Here is a 17,334-nt window from a genome sequence, read left to right on the forward strand (position 1 = left end):
TTAAGTATACTCGTAGAATAAACGAATAGACTTTGAATTAAAAATGTATGTCAATTGCTCCAAGAGTGGAAACGTAAAAAGAAAGTTTTTTCACTTATGTCCATTTTGATACTGTTCTACTAGAAACAATATTCCTCAGTTCATTCCACTTTGTAGCATTTGTGCCTTGCTTGAACCGTTTCGGGCTTTGTGCTCGGATTATATTTCCCTCCACCTAATAATATCAACCACAAACTCACTTCCTCTTCTTAAATCACTGAGACTAGCATACCTTTCCCGTAGTCGGCTTTATTTTATTTTTCGTTTAAAGTGTTTTTTATTTTTTCTAAATAAGTTATTATTAATATGTTCAAATCAAAATGTATTCTATTTAATTCCACTATTTTTCCCTTTTACATTGCCAATTTTCTTTAAGTGTAAATGCCACAACCAATGAACAAGGGTTCACTGCCAATTAAACATGACAATGTTAATTAGGAGAATATTCTTCAGAGTGTTGCCTTTCATTTCCCACAACAAAGTAACCGTATCAGCAGTTAGCATTCAAAACTTCATCCACTTTCTGCATCGAAAGATATGTAATTCCATCGTTAACAGCATCTTTTCCATTGTAGGTTAGAATAAACACCAATACCAAATTAATTATTATAGTTTATAGTTCATTTAAATACGAACTAAATTGGTAGAATTAAAAAGACTGGCAGAGTCATACCTATAATCTGAAACCAAAGTTCTTGAACGGCTAGATTGCAATTCCAGCATCTTTCCATAATTTTGACCCTTTCCCATTACCAATTGATGATCATAAATAAAGTGTTTAATTATTGGTAAATAAATATTTGTTTTGATATGTTTTTATTATGCTTGAATTGTTCTGCAGCTCATTCTGCTACGATTTAGCCGCCAAATGGCATAGGATTGACTACATGTCGCTCCCTAACCAAAATCTCGTACTTGTCGAACTGCCTCAATGGATTCTCACCGTACTTCACGATGCAGACACGCTTGGACAGGTAGAGGGTGCCGATGAAGAGTCCTTCGTCGGCCCGGAAGCGGCAGATGTAGACGCGGTCGCCGTAAGCGTTGGTTCCCACTGGAACGGCATTTTTCTCCCTGTAGCCGTCGTAGCTGCGCTTCCAGTGGTAGCTGATGGTGGCATTGGACACGAGCACCTCAAAGGAGGTGGCCGTATTGCCAATGGTGTCCGTGTTGTAGGAAGCTTTGTTCAGCTCAGGAACCACTCGTGCAGGAAGGATGTTGCTGCTGTACACCACACGGCCAACATAGTTGTAGTAACCTTGGGGATCGAGACCGCCTAGGACAATGTTTTCGGGGAAGTCCAAGGCCGCAGACGTGTAGCGCCAAGTGTCCTCATAGCTGTAGGATCCGCCTTGAATGAGGACCACCAGCTGGGCGAGGATCACAGCCAGAGCTACGGAGTGCTTTGCGGAGTACATCGTTCGATTGTTGTCTGAGGTGTTGTGACGATTTGTGACAATCTGCTGTAGGTTCTTATAGGGCTCTCCCCACCAGCTGAGGCTCCTGGTCAAGCTGTCGATAAGGTTGATTGTAAATCATTCACATTCGGGGGTTACTTGGGCGAAGTGATTAGATAGTCGGTGATTTTTCGATGGATTTGTAATTAATAGTTGAAGCAGTGTTTTCTGATAAGCTATTTTTAAGATGTGACGATTCAGGAGGAAAAAATTAAGTGGAATTCTCAGGAAACCAGAGGTGTATATGTAATATCTTACTATTGACAATCAAATGTTTTTAATATAAACTACATACATATATGTATGTATAAGTATTACTCTGAAAACTCCCTTTCGAAGTACAGCTCTCCTTTATTTTAATAGATAAACAAACATATTTACATTCTGCTGCAGCATTGAATTTCATTTCCTGTTTTCCTTTCTTTATTTGTTGTTATAGTTTTGAATGTTGTTTTACACACGAAAACATCAAATAAATAAGTACAAGTCCTCGTGGTCTAAGGAAAATGCCAAGCGAAAGAATGCGGAAGCGATTGATTGTTGTGATTATATTTTTGCAAGAACAAAATAATTAGGCTTACGACTTGATTGACTGCTTAGAATAAGGGAAGGGTAGGAACTGAAATACATAGCTGCGATTAGAGTGCAAGCGTATCCTTGCATGTCTCTCCCAATCTCTCTGTTAAAAACGAGAGCGAAAAAGTTTGTGACCGAAAAACATCACAGTGTATACGGGCAATACATTCATACATACATATGTATGTACATTCATATTTTGTATAATAGGTACATACTATGTCTGAGGTAAATCAAGAAAGCTGTGAAAAGAGTGCCGAAACGTGGACCTGTCTTCATCCTCTCCCAGCAAAGAGCGACAGTTAATGGCCGTCAAATCGAGTAAAAACTAAATAATTAAACGAGAAGGGACGTGTGAGACGCTTCTTACGCGTCACAACTTTTATAACCGGCACTCAGTACTACATCTGCAACTTAGCGGTTATTTGTCAAATTTTACATTTTTTCTTCATCTGTCATCTAAATCAACAACACTGCTCACGCCAACACGCTCCTTTACCTCGCCACCCTCCCCTATAGACACACACTGCAGAGTCGCGGCAGAGGCCGAGGCAGAGGCAGAGACGTGTCAGGGGGAGAGGCCATAAACAGCGCTGAAGCAGAATGTGAATGCTGCGGGACGGGGTGGGTTTGGCCACTGAAAATTAATTGTGGCTATAATAATGATCCCTACGGAATGGCGTTTTTAGTGTTCTGTTATCTTCAAAATTGTAGATTTGGGAGGTTTTCGCCCTTTGCGGAGGCGGAAGGGGGCGGGGCTCATTTTTGAAATACACTGGTTTCAGTGTGAGCATACAGCAGTCTGGTGCCAAAATTTGGTAAAACTAGCTCTTATAGTTTTTGAGAACTAGCCGACAAACAAGACGGACAGACGGACGGACGGACGGACGGACAGACGGACAGACAGACATGGCTCAATCGACTCGGCTATTGATGCTGATCAAGAATATAAATACTTTATGGGGTCTGAAACGTTTCCTTCTGTGCGTTACATACAACCGTTATCCGCACAAATACAATATACCCTATTTACTCTTCGAGTACCGGGTATAATAAATGAATGAACATAAATAGATTTGAATTTTTGTAGGATACGCAGCCAGAAAATTATTGAATATTATCTTTTGATTTTTAATAAATTAATACAGTTATGATTATATTTGCATTGATTCAAATTTATTTGAAAGTCTTTCTGCTTCGTTTTATACACCAAATGGCAAAAACTCAGCAGCTTTTCGATCCCTAATCAAAACCTCGTACTTGTCGTGCTTCCTCAATGGCATCTCGCCGTACTTCACGATGCAGGCACGGTTGGCCAGGTAGAGAGTGCCCATGAGGAGTCCTTCGTCGGCCCGGAAGCGGCAGATATAAACGCGGTCGTTGACGGAGTTGGTTCCCACAGATACTGCATTTTTCTCCAGGAAGCCGTCGTAGCTGCGCTGCCAGTGGTAGCTGACGGTGGCGTTGGCCACCAGCACCTCAAAGGACGAGCCCTGGTACCCGTAGGTGTCCGTGTTGTAGGTTGCTTTCGTCAGCTCGGGAACCACTCGGGCAGGAAGGACGCTGCTGCTGTACAGCACACGGCCAACATAGTTGTAATAACCATCCGAATCGAGGCCTCCGAGTACAGCGTTGTTGGGGAAATCCATGGCCGGATACATGTAGACCCACGTGTCTTCATAGCTGTAGGATCCTCCTTGAATGAGGCCCACCAGCTGGACGAGGATTAGGGCCAGAACTACGGAGTGCTTTGCGGTGTGCATGGTTCGACTGTTCTCTGAGGTGTTGTGACATTTTGGATCTGCTGTAGGTTCTTATAGGGCTCTCCCCAACAGCTTCGGCTCCTGGTTTCAAATTGTCGATAAGGCTGATTATAAATCATTCCCATTCGGGGGTTACTTCAGTGATTTGATTAGAAAGTTGGTGATTTTTCGATGGACTTATAATTAATACTGGAAGTGGGGTTCTCTGATAAGATATTTTAAAGATGTGACGACTCATGATGAACAAATTAAGTGGAATTGTCAGGAAAACAGAGATGTGCATAGATATAATATCTTAAGATTTTCAATTGAATATAAGTACTTTATATTACAATAAGTAATAATAACAAGTAACACGTATGTATATACATACATATGTAAATATGTACATACATACATATGTACATACATATGTACATATTACTGTGAAGCTCCCTGTCCTTTTTATTAATAGATAAATATTCTGTCCCTTAAATTTATTTGGATATATTTAGATGTTATGCTATACCTTTGTGGTCCAGTTCACAATCTTAAGTGAGCTCAGACATAACAGCCAATTTAAGTAGAGAAAACAACACATAGGGGCGCCAAATCGCCTAAAAACTGCCTGCACAAAGGAGTAGGAAAAAAATATATAAGAAGTAAATTCGATAAATCAAACCAAAAGAAAAGGACATGCAAATAAAAACAGCTGCAGCATAAATTAGTTTTACCACAAGCATAGGACCTCGTGGCCTCAGGAATCTGGCAGAACAAGGAACGGGGGAGGAACTGAGACAGTTGCGATAAGAGTGCATACGTTTGCGACTCAAAGCTTATATTTATATTCTGTCCCTCTCTAACTGGAAAAAGCGAGAGCGAAAGTTTGTGGCGAACAATAATGCAGTGCATACATACGTAAGTATGTATGTATGTATGTACATACATATGTATAACATGTAGTTATTTATGTGTCGGACTAACTTAAAGCTTTCATGTGTGTGAGGATGACATAGAGGAGGAGACATAGCCGAAAAGCTTAAATAACATGAAAAGCGCTAGTATCCAAAACAGCTTGACATTTTGTGCAGCAATGTGATTGATGTTTGAAATGAGCTTGTAAGCAGCACACGTACACATGCTGTAGTGCAGCTAATGCATCGTCTACATGTACTTTAAATTAAGTACTTTAAAATATAAAAAAAATGAAAAAAATGAACATAATAGTTTTGAAAATCCATGGCATCCATCCATGTCAATTGTCATTTTATTTGCATTTAATTCAATTTATTTTTAAGCCTTCCTGCTTCGTTTTACACTCAAAATGGCATAGAATCAGCAGCTTTGCGTTCCCTAACCAATATCTCGTATTTTTCTTGCTTCCTCAGTGGCATCTCGCCATACTTCACGATGCAGGTACGGTTGGCCAGGAACAGAGTACCCATGAGGAGTCCCTGGTCGGCCCGGAAGCGGCAGATGTAGACGTTGTCGCTGTTGGAGTTGGTTCCCACGGACACGGCGTTTTTCTCCAAGAAGCCATCGAAGCTGCGCTGCCAGTGGTAGCTGACGGTGGAATTGGACACGAGCACCTCAAGGGCGGTGGTCTGGTACGAGACGGTGTCCGAGTTGTAGGTGGCTTTTTTCAGCTCGGGAACCACTCGGGCAGGAAGGATGCTGCTGCTGTAGACCGCACGGCCCACATAGTTGTAGTAACCATCCGAATCGAGGCCTCCGAGTACAGCGTTGTTGGGAAAGTCCATGGCCGGATACATGTACACCCACGTGTCCTCATTGTTGTAGGATCCGCTTTGAATCAAGCCCACCAGCTGGACGAGGATCAGGGCCACAACTACAGAGTGCTTTGCGGAGAACATGGTTCGAGGTTTGTCTGTCGTGTTGTGACCACTCGGGCTTGTTGATGGTTTTTATAGGGTCAGCTCTCCCCGTCAGCTGGGTCTCCTGTTTCCAAATTTTTGATAAGACTGGTTATAAATCGTTCACATTGGGGGGTTACTTGGGTGATGCGATTAGATTGTCAGTAATTTTTCGCTGGACTTGTAACTAAGAGGTGAAACTACTTTGATAAGATCACTTTAGGGGTTTTTATTTGGAATTTTGATGAAATTAGACAAGTGACAATATCCTACCTAGAGATCTACAGCATTAAAAATTATTATTATTAAACAAAAACATTGCTAACTTTTTATCTGCTGTTTTCATTTCTTATTTTTAAATGAACAGAAACAGAAATCCATTTTTAGTCTCCATTCTACATTCACATCTAGTAAACGAAAATATTAAGAAATATGCAAATTGGCTAACCTTCTAAACTTGGCCATCAATTTGGCGGGGCCGAAGCCATACCAAGCGAAATAAATACTAGAAGTTGTACCAATCAATTGAATTAGAGGGAAAAACCCGTTTATATCTTATCACGGCTTATCAAAGCAACAGAGCATGGAAACCCTGACCAATGTCAATGTGCCGGTTATGAGAGCTGCACACACAGTATAACGGGATAGTCATATGCTCTCTTGCTCTCTCTCTCTCTTCCTCTCTCCGCTTTCTGCTAGCCACTAGTTGTGGTCACAGTTGGTCTTTGCTCGCTTTTGCTTTTGTTTTTGCAAAAACAAGTTTTGCTTTTGCTTTTGGGTTTATGGGTCTGTGTGTTTTCGGTTTCGTACGTTTATTTTTCGCTCACGATTCGTGACGTCAGAGTGTCGGGGGGATAAGGTTGTCACTTAAAAGCGCCAACAGCCAGCGGCACGCTTAGTCGATCGGAGCAGTTGCAGCGGGCAGGATCCAACCAGACCAGCGTGATCTGGTCATCTCTGTATAACTCGGAAGGGTGTGACTGCAACAAGTGCCAGCGTACTAAGCAGAGTGGTAAAGTGATTCAAGTGTTACGGTTAAAGCGTTTCAAAAGGGTTAAAACATTTCCAGACATTCGCTAGAAAAGTGTGAAAAACTGCTGGCTAAGCAAAGTTAAACCTAATGATCTTTGGATATTCGCGTCGGGTTAAATGTGATCCATTTTAGTTAGCGGAAATCACAAATGAAAATTCCACACGTAATTATCACTTCTTTAAGATCTATTCTCAAAGATAAATCAATCTCCTAGTTTGGGTAATCGAATCCTAACTAGACAAAACATATCTCCTCCCCTTATTGGCAGATGACAGTTTTACAATTGTCTCGCGGTTTTCCATGCTTAAAAGTTTTCCTTATATAATCTCATGATTGGGCTCTTGCATAAGGCCAAAAGATTGGGCAATATTGTTATGTTGCATTGTAATCGCCTAACTAACGTGAGTGCTGGCTGCACCCGCACTGGCACATTCCCAAGTCCTCTGAGAGCCAGACACCGAGACCTGTGCCCTGTGGATGCATCCCAAACCAGTTTTGGATTAGCCTAGCGAATGACGGGGACTGAGCTATAAGAACCTTTCCATTGATGACTGATTAACTGGTCCGTCCTGATCCCCCACTGATCCCCATGGCCACTAAGTAGCTGTCCAACGATCGTCGAAGGTCGCTCGGCCAGTCAGTCGCTGGGCGTTTCCATTCTCAGTCAAAGGCCGTGCAGGTCGTGACTGAAATTTCCCAAAGAATTTCGCACGACAGTTTACAATAGATTCCTATCCAAATTATATACCAAATGCAAATGCGACTCACTGTACTCACGAGCACTTAATTGGGGCTTAGCATATAAGGCCTATGGGCCACATTTCATTATTGCCATGCTGGTTTATGATGGTTTATGGGATATTGCGACAATTAAAGACCATTTTTATCCAGATAAAAAGAAATTACGCTTCCCCAAAGCCCATAAGCAAGGCAAGGTGAAGTGCCGCACCGCACCGCACCGCACCGCGTCGTGTGTTTTATATAATTGCTTAACAATTGTTGCAAAAAAGACAACACACAGCATTAAACAATCGCTTGAATGGTTTAACGAACTTGTTGGCCCACACAACACGAGGCTGGAAGAGGTCAGTGGATGAGAAATGGAACACCTGAACGAGGATGAAATTCCACAGCGTTGCTAAGGCATTATTATAATTAAGACAAGTAACAGTAAGCTCTTTGCAGTTATATTTTAGAGTAAAATTGCACTAGAACTGATCACAAACATGACTGTGCTACTCCATTTGCTACTCCTACTGAGTGCTGGAATCAGTTTGTGCCGTGGAGAGAAGCCAAATATCGTTATCATACTGATTGATGATATGGTGAGTGATTGAACGATTGCAGAAAAATATGAACCACTGTATGGCTCTTTCCCCTTTGTAGGGCTTCAATGATGTGAGCTTCCATGGCTCGAACCAGATTCTGACACCGAATATAGATGCTCTGGCCTACAATGGGGTCCTGCTGAATCGACACTATGTGCCCAATCTGTGTACACCCTCCAGAGCCACTCTGCTTACCGGAAAGTATCCCATCCACACAGGAATGCAGCATTTTGTGATCGTCACCGACGAGCCCTGGGGTCTGCCCAGGCAGGAGCGTCTCATGCCGGAGTTCTTCCGCGATGCCGGCTATGCCACACATCTGGTGGGCAAGTGGCATTTGGGCTTCTGGCGCAAGGATCTGACGCCAACGATGCGCGGATTTGATCATCACTTTGGCTACTACAATGGGTACATGGACTACTATGATCACACGGTGCGGCTGCTGGATAGGAACTACTCGACGGGTCTGGACTTCAGGCGGGACCTGGAGCCCTGCCCCGAGGCGGAGGGCATCTATGCCACGGAAGCCTTTACGACAGAGGCCAGAAAGGTGATCGAGCGGCACGACAAGAGCCGTCCACTCTTCATGGTGCTCAGTCACCTGGCAGTGCACACGGGCAACGAGGACAATCCCATGCAGGCGCCCGAGGAGGAGGTGGCCAAGTTTGCGCACATTCAAGATCCAAAGCGTCGCACTTATGCGGGTGAGTCTTGTCCCCCAATCAGAAAATGTCTTTGAATTGACAGTGTCCGCCGGTTAGGCATGATCTCGAGTCTGGACAAGAGCGTTGGCCAGACGATGCGTGCCCTGGCGGACAATGGGATGCTGAACAACAGCATCGTTCTGCTCTACTCGGACAATGGAGCACCCACTGTGGGCATTCACTCCAATGCTGGCTCCAACTATCCCTTCCGTGGGGTAAGTATCTCTCATACATCACAATCTTTTTCTGGCTTAAAAGCATCTCCGAGCAGCAAAAGGAATCTCCCTGGGAGGGTGGCATTCGATCGGTTGGTGCTCTCTGGAGTCCGTTGCTGCAGCAGCGTGGCTACGTGTCCAACCAGACGATCCATGCCATCGACTGGCTGCCTACCCTGGCGGCAGCTGCCGGAGTGCAGCTGCCAACGGACCTCAAGCTGGACGGACTCAATCTGTGGCCGTCGCTTAGCGGCGCCGCAGAGCCCCAGCCCCGGAAGCTGTTGCACGTGCTGGACGATGTCTTTGGCTACTCTTCGTACACGTCGGACACGCTCAAGTACGTGAACGGCAGCAGCTTCGAAGGGCGCTACGACCACTGGCTGGGAGAGCTGAACGCCAGCGAAGAGGATCCATTAAGTGCGGACTACGCACAGCTGGTGCGTGCCTCCGAGGTGCAGGCTGTCCTGGGAAATGGTGGTCCGACTGAAGATCGCATCCGGCAGATGCGAGACGAGGCTACCCAGCGGTGCCCCATCCAGAATGGCGATCAAGACGATCCCATCTACCTGTGCGAACCCCTCAAGGCTGCCTGCCTCTTCGACCTGGCCAATGACCCGTGTGAGCGCTACAACCTGGCAAAGCTCTATCCCCTCCAGCTGCAGTTGCTCGCCGAGGATGTGGAGGAACTCCGTCTGACGGCATTGCCCAGCGCCAGAGTTCCCATAGCGGACAAACGCGCCGATCCCGCACTCCACAGCGGCAACTGGGAATGGTGGAACAACACGTCGACTGGCTCCAGCGGCTCCATCACTTTGCCTTCGCTGCGATGGCTTTGTGTCTGCCTCTTGAATTTTCTCGGCCTTGTAAATGTAGTTTATCGTTTTAGTTAAATTATTGCTTAATTTCTTTAGTGTGTTTTTATAAGTAATAAAAAAAACATAGAGTTTTTCTTGCAAGAGAAGAGGAGAAATTTAGTTATTTTGTAAATGAAAATATTGTTGATTTAATTATGATTTGAACTAATTGTAATGCCCTTGATTCATCAATGTATAAAAAGATAAACTAATAGTCAAAATTCATGGATCTATAAATTATTTTTCGATTGAATAAGCTGAAAATATTCAACAGTCGAATAAGATATTAATAATAATGAATATTTTCGGTTTAGTTGGGATTCGCCTAAAAGTATGCAAGCCATTTCATTAATTTGGTTTATAAAAATGTAAAAAATATAAACTTAAAAAAAAATCACATGTTTACCACACTCCATACCAGCTGCAGGGTATCAGTGGAATTGTTAGTGGAATTGGAATAACTGCGCTGAAGTGGACGGGCGGCATCGAGTTACTTTGCTGCATAAACATCCGCCGGTCACCAACACCGTCTGCACGAGTAGCTTACGGGGCAGAATTGGGGACCCAGCGCTGACCAAGCTGGGGGGCTGTCCGCAGCGTTTAATTTCCTATTTCAATTTTTATATTTAGTTTATATCTTATATTCAACCGAGCCAGTCGTGCCGGAAAATAAAACATATAAACGGAATTCCGTCTTTCTCTGCCGCTGGCAAAAGCCTTTTTGTTTGAGCTGCTGTCACTGATCAAGCTTTACTTTCATTTCGTGGACTCAACTACAAATATTGCAGAACATTTTTCAGTTGCGGCTAGAGTAAATCTCCATTTTTCAAATTTCCATAAGTGAAGTATATAATTTTCATAAGCATTGTTGAAGTAGAACCACCGATGCACTCATAAGATTAGACAAGAAGCTAACCTAAGCAAACAATGGAAGAGTTTGTTAGGTAGCTATCATGTTCATTGAATTAAAGATACATTTATCTCAATTAATCTAATATTTTCCACTAATTTTTATTGGAAACAACAATTGACGCAAACAATTAAATGCTCTATGGGCAACATTGTAACATTTGCATTATAATATTTTAGTTGGGCAGCTTAAAGCTAAATCTAAAGTAGATTTTTACATACAAAATAATACAAAATAGTGCAACAGATGATAACAATACTCGTATCGACGATTACCACATGGAATACTCAACTCACTTCACTTCACTAGATATGTGCGTATCTAAGCTCTGGGTATATACAAACGGAATGCAGTTGGAGTGCAGTGTCCAACATATCATACTTGTACACTCGGATAATACTCCTAGAATAATTCTATTCAAAAATGTGTCTCCTCCTTCGGGCTGGGGGCAAGTGCTACGCCTTGTCCAACTCTTTGGCGCTATTCAATCATATTGAATAGTAGACAAGAGAATATCATGCCAAAGATCTGGAAAAGAGTAGAAACAAAGTTAGCAAAAGCAACCTCGCCACGAGGTCCTTTATTAGTTTGACTCACCATGAGAATGGCCACCGCTATGGAGGTGCCACCAATGACTGCTGCATGGTCCCTTATGAAGTTGGTCGTCACGTAGAGGCAGCCCTGATTGTACAGATTCGTGACTGTTGGAAAGATGGTGCACTCCTTGCGCTGTCCACCGAACAGCTCCTGGCAACAGGACTCGGGCACAGGTCCGTAGCGAGTCCAGTCGTGCCACGTGTCCACGCCACAGCACTGCAGTCGCTCCTGGGTGAGATCCCAGGCCTGGGTAATCTCCCGTCGGCTGCCATACAGGGCCATAGTGGAGCGCATTTCCTGCGGAAAATGGAAGACGCAAGATGTTACATACGAGTGCACTTGATCGATGGATCGATCTGACGCCTTACCTGTCGCATGGTCTGCTGCACCCGCTCGCGGAACACATAGCCCAAGACGCCGCCAATTAGCATAGTGACGAAAACCAGAGCAACGATTATGAAATACTGAGAAATATACAGCAAGTGAGAGATGTTTCAATTGGATGTTAAGTGTGTGTGTAAGTTGCTACATAGCACAAAAGGGAAAGCTAAGGGTTTGCAAAGAATATTACCCACCGTTAGTAGCAGACATTTAACTTCCTTGCCGGCACCCACACAGCCCAGAAACGAGACCAGACAAATGATGACCGATGTAACCAGCAGGACGTAGACGGCGCCTGAAAACAGATTCGTGCCCAGCAACTCGTTGACAAAACTCCGATCCACCAGCGTCCACAGCGTCAGGCAAAAGACAATTGCGCCACCCACCTAAGAATAAGGAAATAAATTAAAACTTTTTACTTGTTAAAAGAGTTTCCAAGTATACTTACGAATATGACAAAATTGGCTATGAAAAGACTGTACTTGACGAACTGCCCGCAGCAGTCCATGCGCGAACTGAAGCCCATGTCGTCGTCCTGTAAAGGATAAAGAATTGAAACTTTAAATTCTATTCGAAAGAACAACTTTAGATGGGTTTACTTTTGCCTTAGAATCCGATGTGAACAATGGATGATGATGCAAATGAGTTGGAATGGGTGGGATATGCAGAGGATATGTTCTTGATGGCGTGGCGGCTCTAAATGGTATAAGGATATGTGATTAAAATATGCACTACTGTGCTACAAATACTATATGTTGTTCTTAGTATTGTTATCTTTTGAACTAACAGTAACTAATGCTGCGTCTGTCTATAGCTTTCTCATGCGCATGCGCAGCTCCAACTCCAGCTCCGGCAGTGTCTGCTCCGCGACAGAGACGCAACCGAAGTACACTTAACCATGACCCACTTTGGAGTTGGCGCGTCGTCGAAAACCAACGCAATGCGCTAGACAACCGTTCATTATGGCGCTTGCTGTTAACGTTTTGTGGGTTTTGTCAGTTATGACTTTCGGAGAGCCGCCACCACTTGGCGGTTGCTTACAGCGGTGGCGGTGGCTCGCTTTAAAGGTTTACTTTAGAGGTGATTCCATGACGAATACCCCCGGCAATTAGCCGCGAGACAAGGCTCTAAAATTAATCAAAGTAATACCCTGTCGCAGTCCAAATTTGTTGGCTAATTAGAGTAGCTTATTTATGATGAATCATTTCGGCAGCGGTTTCTGCTGCGATATTCTAAATGCAAATTAAAAGTACGTGTAATTGCAGGTCGAGCGATCAGTCTCCTCCCCTTGGCTATCCAATAAACGACATCTCATTTCGAGTATTATTCTCAAAGCCCCAGTAAGTCCCCCCGCAAACACTAGAGTTCGTCAGGTAATTGCGGGGTGATTAAGAAAATGTTCTCACACTGTCTGAATATTCTCTATGAGTAGTACTCGTACTCGCATTTGTTATTAGTCGCTATCATCGCCAGCAGATTTGCAGCATGTGGAGAGAATCGTGCCTGGGATGACAGGCGAGTCATCTGAAAGTCGCCATTAATGATGGGGCGTTGTACAATATTCGTACTTATATCTCCTGCTTGTAAGCCACAAAAAAACAACCAATTAATTTTATGTTAATTGTCCAGTTCTACGTGCTATACATAATAATAGAACACTTTTAGTTCGGATTTTACTATCGGAAAATGTTGTAGAATGAAATTGCTGCAGAGTATCAAGGAAAACCCATGGATATCTTCAATTGTTTCCCTTGCTATAAATAACATTTCTAAGACTATGTCTATAGGTATTAATCGCAACCTTCTTTGATTTTCAATCAATTTTCTTAAAGCTATTCCCAAACATAATCGTATTTTACTTACTTTGTTGCCTTCCCGTAGCACAAACGAAGTTTTCGTTAGGTAACCAATTTTGGCGGTTTTCCTTTTACAGTTTCTACCTATGTAAATTGCCTCTTAATTGTTTGAACAAAAAAAGCTCGAGGCGGGGCGCGAGCCACACAGAGAGAGACCAAGCGTAAGACAGAAAAAAAACTATTTTCGGTTGTACTTGAGTGCACAAAAACTCTTGGGAATGGAATGGACACTCGACGCGGACCGGAGGCAGGGCTACAAAAGATCAAGAAAAAGTTGTGGAAATTAGTTTTAAATATTATTTCGCTCTGCCAGAGGAAGTAAATTTAATTGTTTTAGAGCTTTTTATGTCGCTATTTCGAATGGCATGTAACTTTGATTTGTGAGAGTTTCTGTTTGGGTTTCAAGGGTATGCTAAATTCGTGAGGCCGTTATTGGTTTTACTTTCTACTTTTTTGTACACATATTTGTTTTGCGATTCGTGAGTTGTGATTTTGTAATATTTTAGTTAATCAAAGCAGCTGTTTCGCGTGTATCAATATTTGTTTTTTGAAACTTTTCGTTGTTTTATTTGGATACGATTACTGCAGCTCGTAGGCACTGCATTATGCAGCTATGTACAGCTTTATGCAAGTTTATTATTGAATGTTTATTTGTTGTACACATTTCATATATTTATTATTATTAAACATTTTTCCATACAGGTTTCTTGCATCCGCCGCTGCCGAGGCTCACTTGATAATTGTTATTGAGTTTTTATGCGATTGTTGCTGCTGCTGTTGTTGTTTTTTTTGTTGCTGCTGGTGTGGTATTGTCAATTGCAGTTCTCTCACGGCAAACGGCTTTTTTTCTCGTTTCGCTTTCGACTTTACTTTTCAAGTTACGTCACAGTCGCAGTCCCGGATCAGATAGGAGTCGTAGCATTATCCTTTCCTCATCCAATTCTCACACAGGAATCACAGTTCTCGGGACACTTTGTGCATAGCTAAACTCACATTTTGGTTGATTTGTTTTGTATAATTCCACTGGATGTCGGTGCTGTGGGAACTGGGCTTATACTATATGGGGACGGTGACAGAGATGTGTATGAGGGGACGAGCTCGACTCCACGGCACGAGCGATCGCTTGAAACTGGTAGTGGGAACAGTTCGGGCGATCGGTTTTTTATTAGTTTCGCTCACAAAGAGTTTCGTTGTTGGGGCTGTCGTCTCGGCTTGTCTCTGTGTATTACAACAATGTGAGCCGGAGCTGACGATTTTCGGGGGCTTTTGCATTGCAGGTGCCAAAGCGAGAGGCAAAAGCAGAAACAGAAACCGAAACAGAGACACAGAGAGACAGAGAGCGGCCCCCAATAGGGAGGGAGGGAGCGAGCTTACAAACCGCAAATACTTCGGCTACGGCTTTGGAGTCGCTTCGTTTCGGATCGGATCGGTCTGCCCGCACAGCTCTACTCTTTGTTCCGTTTTGGGGGAGGGAGGGGAAACATTTTGCGATAAAAATGTGATAGCGAAGCGAAATTAAATACATATTTTCCTGAATTTAAGGAACATTTCGTTGCTCCACAACGTAACTTCTGATACAAAAATTATCGAAATTTCAATCTCTGGTAAGTTTTCCTGTATGGATTGTATTGAATTCCAGCCTGACGAGTGCAACCTTCAGCAATTAGCAGCTTAATTTTGTTGTTAGCCCCAACAAATTGGTTTCCCAAACAGTTTCGAGTTGAGTTGAGTGAAGTGAAGTAATTTTGTAAAGCTAAGGTCAAAGTTAGCTGCCTATAGGCAAATAGGTATCTCAGGTACCCTCCTCAATGCTGACAAATGCTGCAAAATGCTCAATTTATTTCGGTTTTTCTCTGGCAAAATTGTTGGGTTGTTTAGCACTTTTATGGCTGTGTTAACACTAACTCATGCCCCGTCCCCGTCCCCATCCCGTGCTACCAGTTCCAACAAACTGTCTGACAACTGCTACGAGTATGACAAAAATACATATAAATAATAAAAAATGAAAAACAATTACACTGGCTGTTGATTTTGCATTTTGTACACTCGCTGTGGGAACCTTTTGCGTTTTTATAGATGCCATAAAGTCAATTTCCCCATATGCAATCCCAAATCAAATTTCACAAATATTGCCGCTGGGCTCGCGTTTCGAATTGCTCAAGGCGCCATTAATATTACGTAGAATAGAATTCTTAATAGGATTTTAAGCAAGTCAATTTAGTCGTATTTTTCGATGTGATTAATGTACACGAGGGTGGGGGGAAAGCCTCGTTGAGCTCACCGAAGGTGACAGGCGTCAAAGGCGTTAAATTGTAGCACTTAAAATGATTATTCAGAAATACTCGAAAGCGACAACCAAAATTTTGTGGATTATTCTGCTGTGATTTTTCAAAAGTTCAGAATTAAACATTTGTGCAAATTAGGGACACAACAAACATGACTGTAAGTATGTTGGTTTAATCATATATCAGGCAGTTTCAATCGTGTACTCCCCCAAGTATGGTTAAAGTTTAATTAGTTTTACTCACATTCCACCCATTTAATGATCTTGACATAATTTACATATTCCATTAGGATGTTAATGAGATAGTGAATGACTGGAAAACAGCATGCAAATATAGTTCTCAACAGCTGCAAGTAAAATGTTCGATGGGAATATATTATGGTTGATTAAATGTATAATTTTCAGAGATCATTTCTTGTTTCAGCAAACCTTTCCATAATGAATTACACTCTGGATTTAAATTGTATATTTTCTAGAACATATGTATATCAGCATATCTCACAAGATTCGGTGTCCAATTGAATGTCACCTTCATGGCAAAAGCCTTCGAGCGTCCATGATTTTGGTGGACAACCGCAAAACGCAACCGACACTCAGGTCTTGGGCAGCTAAAGCCATCTAATTGTTCCCATGTACTCATATATTTATCCATTCCAAGTGCACTGGCTGACCTCGGCCTAAGGTCTGTTTAATGGCTAATCAGTGGCCAAGTTGAACAATTGTTTTACCTATTTGCCGCCGTTTGGGGCATTCCCCTTACTCCGCCCACGCACACATCCCTTCCCATCCCATCCTATATTTACGTGTACAAGTATTTTGGGTAAACAAGAAGCCCAAAAAATAAATTTGACTTTAGTCATGTGGCTGCTAATTGCTCCGTGTCGGTGTCAGCTTCAGCGATTGTACGTGGCCGATGTGTCAGGCAGAAGCTCAACATTCTCTCAACAGATATACAGATCTCGGATCAAGCTATTACCAATGGAAGGTGAGTAGGTAGTGTGTGCTGTGTACCCAGGTGAGATAAAAGCGTGCAATACTTTTGGGCGCACCAGTTTTTAGAATGCATAGAGAAATCATGTAGAAAAAACCGGGGTTTGTAGGAAAAATCGATTATAACTAGCAAACTGACTGCAAACGATTGGGAACATTCTGCCGACCCCGCAGACACTTGGCGCATCCATATAGGACATCAAATGGAATGACCCTTCGGTGTGCAAAACTAAGGTGTCCAAAAAAAAGTTTTGCATTTCAGAAGATTAAAGCCCGCTCCCGCAAGTGCAATTAAAAGCGACAATACCATTATCTACATACATAAAACCATTTGAAATTTATTGGCAAAGTTATGTAAACGACAAAGGCAAACATCAACGAGGTTCGATGATAGCCTGGCAACTGGGGGTTCGAGATTGGGATTGGGTATTGGGTTTTTGGGAGATTTTGGGTAAATCACTTTCGTGGATCGATCTTAGTCGGTATACGAGTAT

General features: G+C 42.8%; 5 protein-coding genes across 7 annotated transcripts; 1 reads left to right on the top strand and 4 right to left on the bottom strand.

Moving 5' to 3' along the window:
• Positions 1–838: 838 nt before the first annotated feature.
• On the bottom strand, positions 839–1,485 carry LOC117893509. The gene has a single exon (XM_034800148.1). The coding sequence runs from the start codon at positions 1,455–1,457 to the stop codon at positions 897–899; it is 561 nt and encodes a 186-aa protein (XP_034656039.1). The 5' UTR covers positions 1,458–1,485; the 3' UTR covers positions 839–896.
• A 1,741-nt stretch (positions 1,486–3,226) lies between these two features.
• LOC117893458 lies at positions 3,227–3,877 on the bottom strand. The gene has a single exon (XM_034800077.1). The coding sequence runs from the start codon at positions 3,833–3,835 to the stop codon at positions 3,275–3,277; it is 561 nt and encodes a 186-aa protein (XP_034655968.1). The 5' UTR covers positions 3,836–3,877; the 3' UTR covers positions 3,227–3,274.
• A 1,164-nt stretch (positions 3,878–5,041) lies between these two features.
• LOC117893614 lies at positions 5,042–5,720 on the bottom strand. The gene has a single exon (XM_034800291.1). The coding sequence runs from the start codon at positions 5,686–5,688 to the stop codon at positions 5,134–5,136; it is 555 nt and encodes a 184-aa protein (XP_034656182.1). The 5' UTR covers positions 5,689–5,720; the 3' UTR covers positions 5,042–5,133.
• An 871-nt stretch (positions 5,721–6,591) lies between these two features.
• Positions 6,592–9,898, top strand: LOC117894885 (arylsulfatase B). 2 transcript variants are annotated; one of them, XM_034802167.1, is made up of 5 exons: positions 6,592–6,700; positions 7,918–8,046; positions 8,108–8,753; positions 8,811–8,968; positions 9,025–9,898. In XM_034802167.1, exons 2-5 carry the CDS (start codon positions 7,948–7,950, stop codon positions 9,856–9,858), a joined length of 1,737 nt encoding a protein of 578 aa, XP_034658058.1. In that variant the 5' UTR covers positions 6,592–6,700; positions 7,918–7,947; the 3' UTR covers positions 9,859–9,898. The 2 variants fall into 2 exon arrangements, with proteins under 2 accessions (XP_034658058.1, XP_034658057.1); XM_034802166.1 differs by having other exon boundaries at positions 6,600–6,700; positions 7,907–8,046.
• A 964-nt stretch (positions 9,899–10,862) lies between these two features.
• LOC117894889 (CD151 antigen) lies at positions 10,863–14,712 on the bottom strand. 2 transcript variants are annotated; one of them, XM_034802170.1, is made up of 8 exons: positions 14,560–14,712; positions 13,574–13,819; positions 12,310–12,406; positions 12,159–12,245; positions 11,905–12,096; positions 11,698–11,793; positions 11,330–11,626; positions 10,863–11,260 (listed from the first exon to the last, which is right to left on the bottom strand). In XM_034802170.1, exons 4-8 carry the CDS (start codon positions 12,234–12,236, stop codon positions 11,213–11,215), a joined length of 711 nt encoding a protein of 236 aa, XP_034658061.1. In that variant the 5' UTR covers positions 12,237–12,245; positions 12,310–12,406; positions 13,574–13,819; positions 14,560–14,712; the 3' UTR covers positions 10,863–11,212. The 2 variants fall into 2 exon arrangements, with proteins under 2 accessions (XP_034658061.1, XP_034658062.1); XM_034802171.1 differs by lacking the exon at positions 12,310–12,406.
• Between the last annotated feature and the right edge of the window lie 2,622 nt (positions 14,713–17,334).

Source organism: Drosophila subobscura, chromosome J (assembly GCF_008121235.1).
Source record: "Drosophila subobscura isolate 14011-0131.10 chromosome J, UCBerk_Dsub_1.0, whole genome shotgun sequence".
In the NCBI taxonomy this organism is placed as follows: Eukaryota; Metazoa; Arthropoda; class Insecta; order Diptera; family Drosophilidae; genus Drosophila; species Drosophila subobscura.

What these genes read in the sequence shown, in the direction of transcription:
- LOC117894889 (XM_034802171.1), bottom strand. Translation starts at nt 12,236, where the DNA reads ATGGGCTTCAGTTCGCGCATGGACTGCTGCGGGCAGTTCGTCAAGTAC. An exon ending in TAGCCAATTTTGTCATATTC is followed by an intron (nt 12,097 to 12,158) that starts GTAAGTATACTT and finishes CCTTATTCTTAG; the next exon opens with GTGGGTGGCGCAATTGTCTT. An exon ending in TAGCGGTGGCCATTCTCATG is followed by an intron (nt 11,261 to 11,329) that starts GTGAGTCAAACT and finishes ACTCTTTTCCAG; the next exon opens with ATCTTTGGCATGATATTCTC.
- LOC117893458 (XM_034800077.1), bottom strand. Translation starts at nt 3,835, where the DNA reads ATGCACACCGCAAAGCACTCCGTAGTTCTGGCCCTAATCCTCGTCCAG.
- LOC117894885 (XM_034802167.1), top strand. Translation starts at nt 7,948, where the DNA reads ATGACTGTGCTACTCCATTTGCTACTCCTACTGAGTGCTGGAATCAGT. An exon ending in AAAGCGTCGCACTTATGCGG is followed by an intron (nt 8,754 to 8,810) that starts GTGAGTCTTGTC and finishes TCCGCCGGTTAG; the next exon opens with GCATGATCTCGAGTCTGGAC. An exon ending in CCAACTATCCCTTCCGTGGG is followed by an intron (nt 8,969 to 9,024) that starts GTAAGTATCTCT and finishes ATCTCCGAGCAG; the next exon opens with CAAAAGGAATCTCCCTGGGA.
- LOC117893614 (XM_034800291.1), bottom strand. Translation starts at nt 5,688, where the DNA reads ATGTTCTCCGCAAAGCACTCTGTAGTTGTGGCCCTGATCCTCGTCCAG.
- LOC117893509 (XM_034800148.1), bottom strand. Translation starts at nt 1,457, where the DNA reads ATGTACTCCGCAAAGCACTCCGTAGCTCTGGCTGTGATCCTCGCCCAG.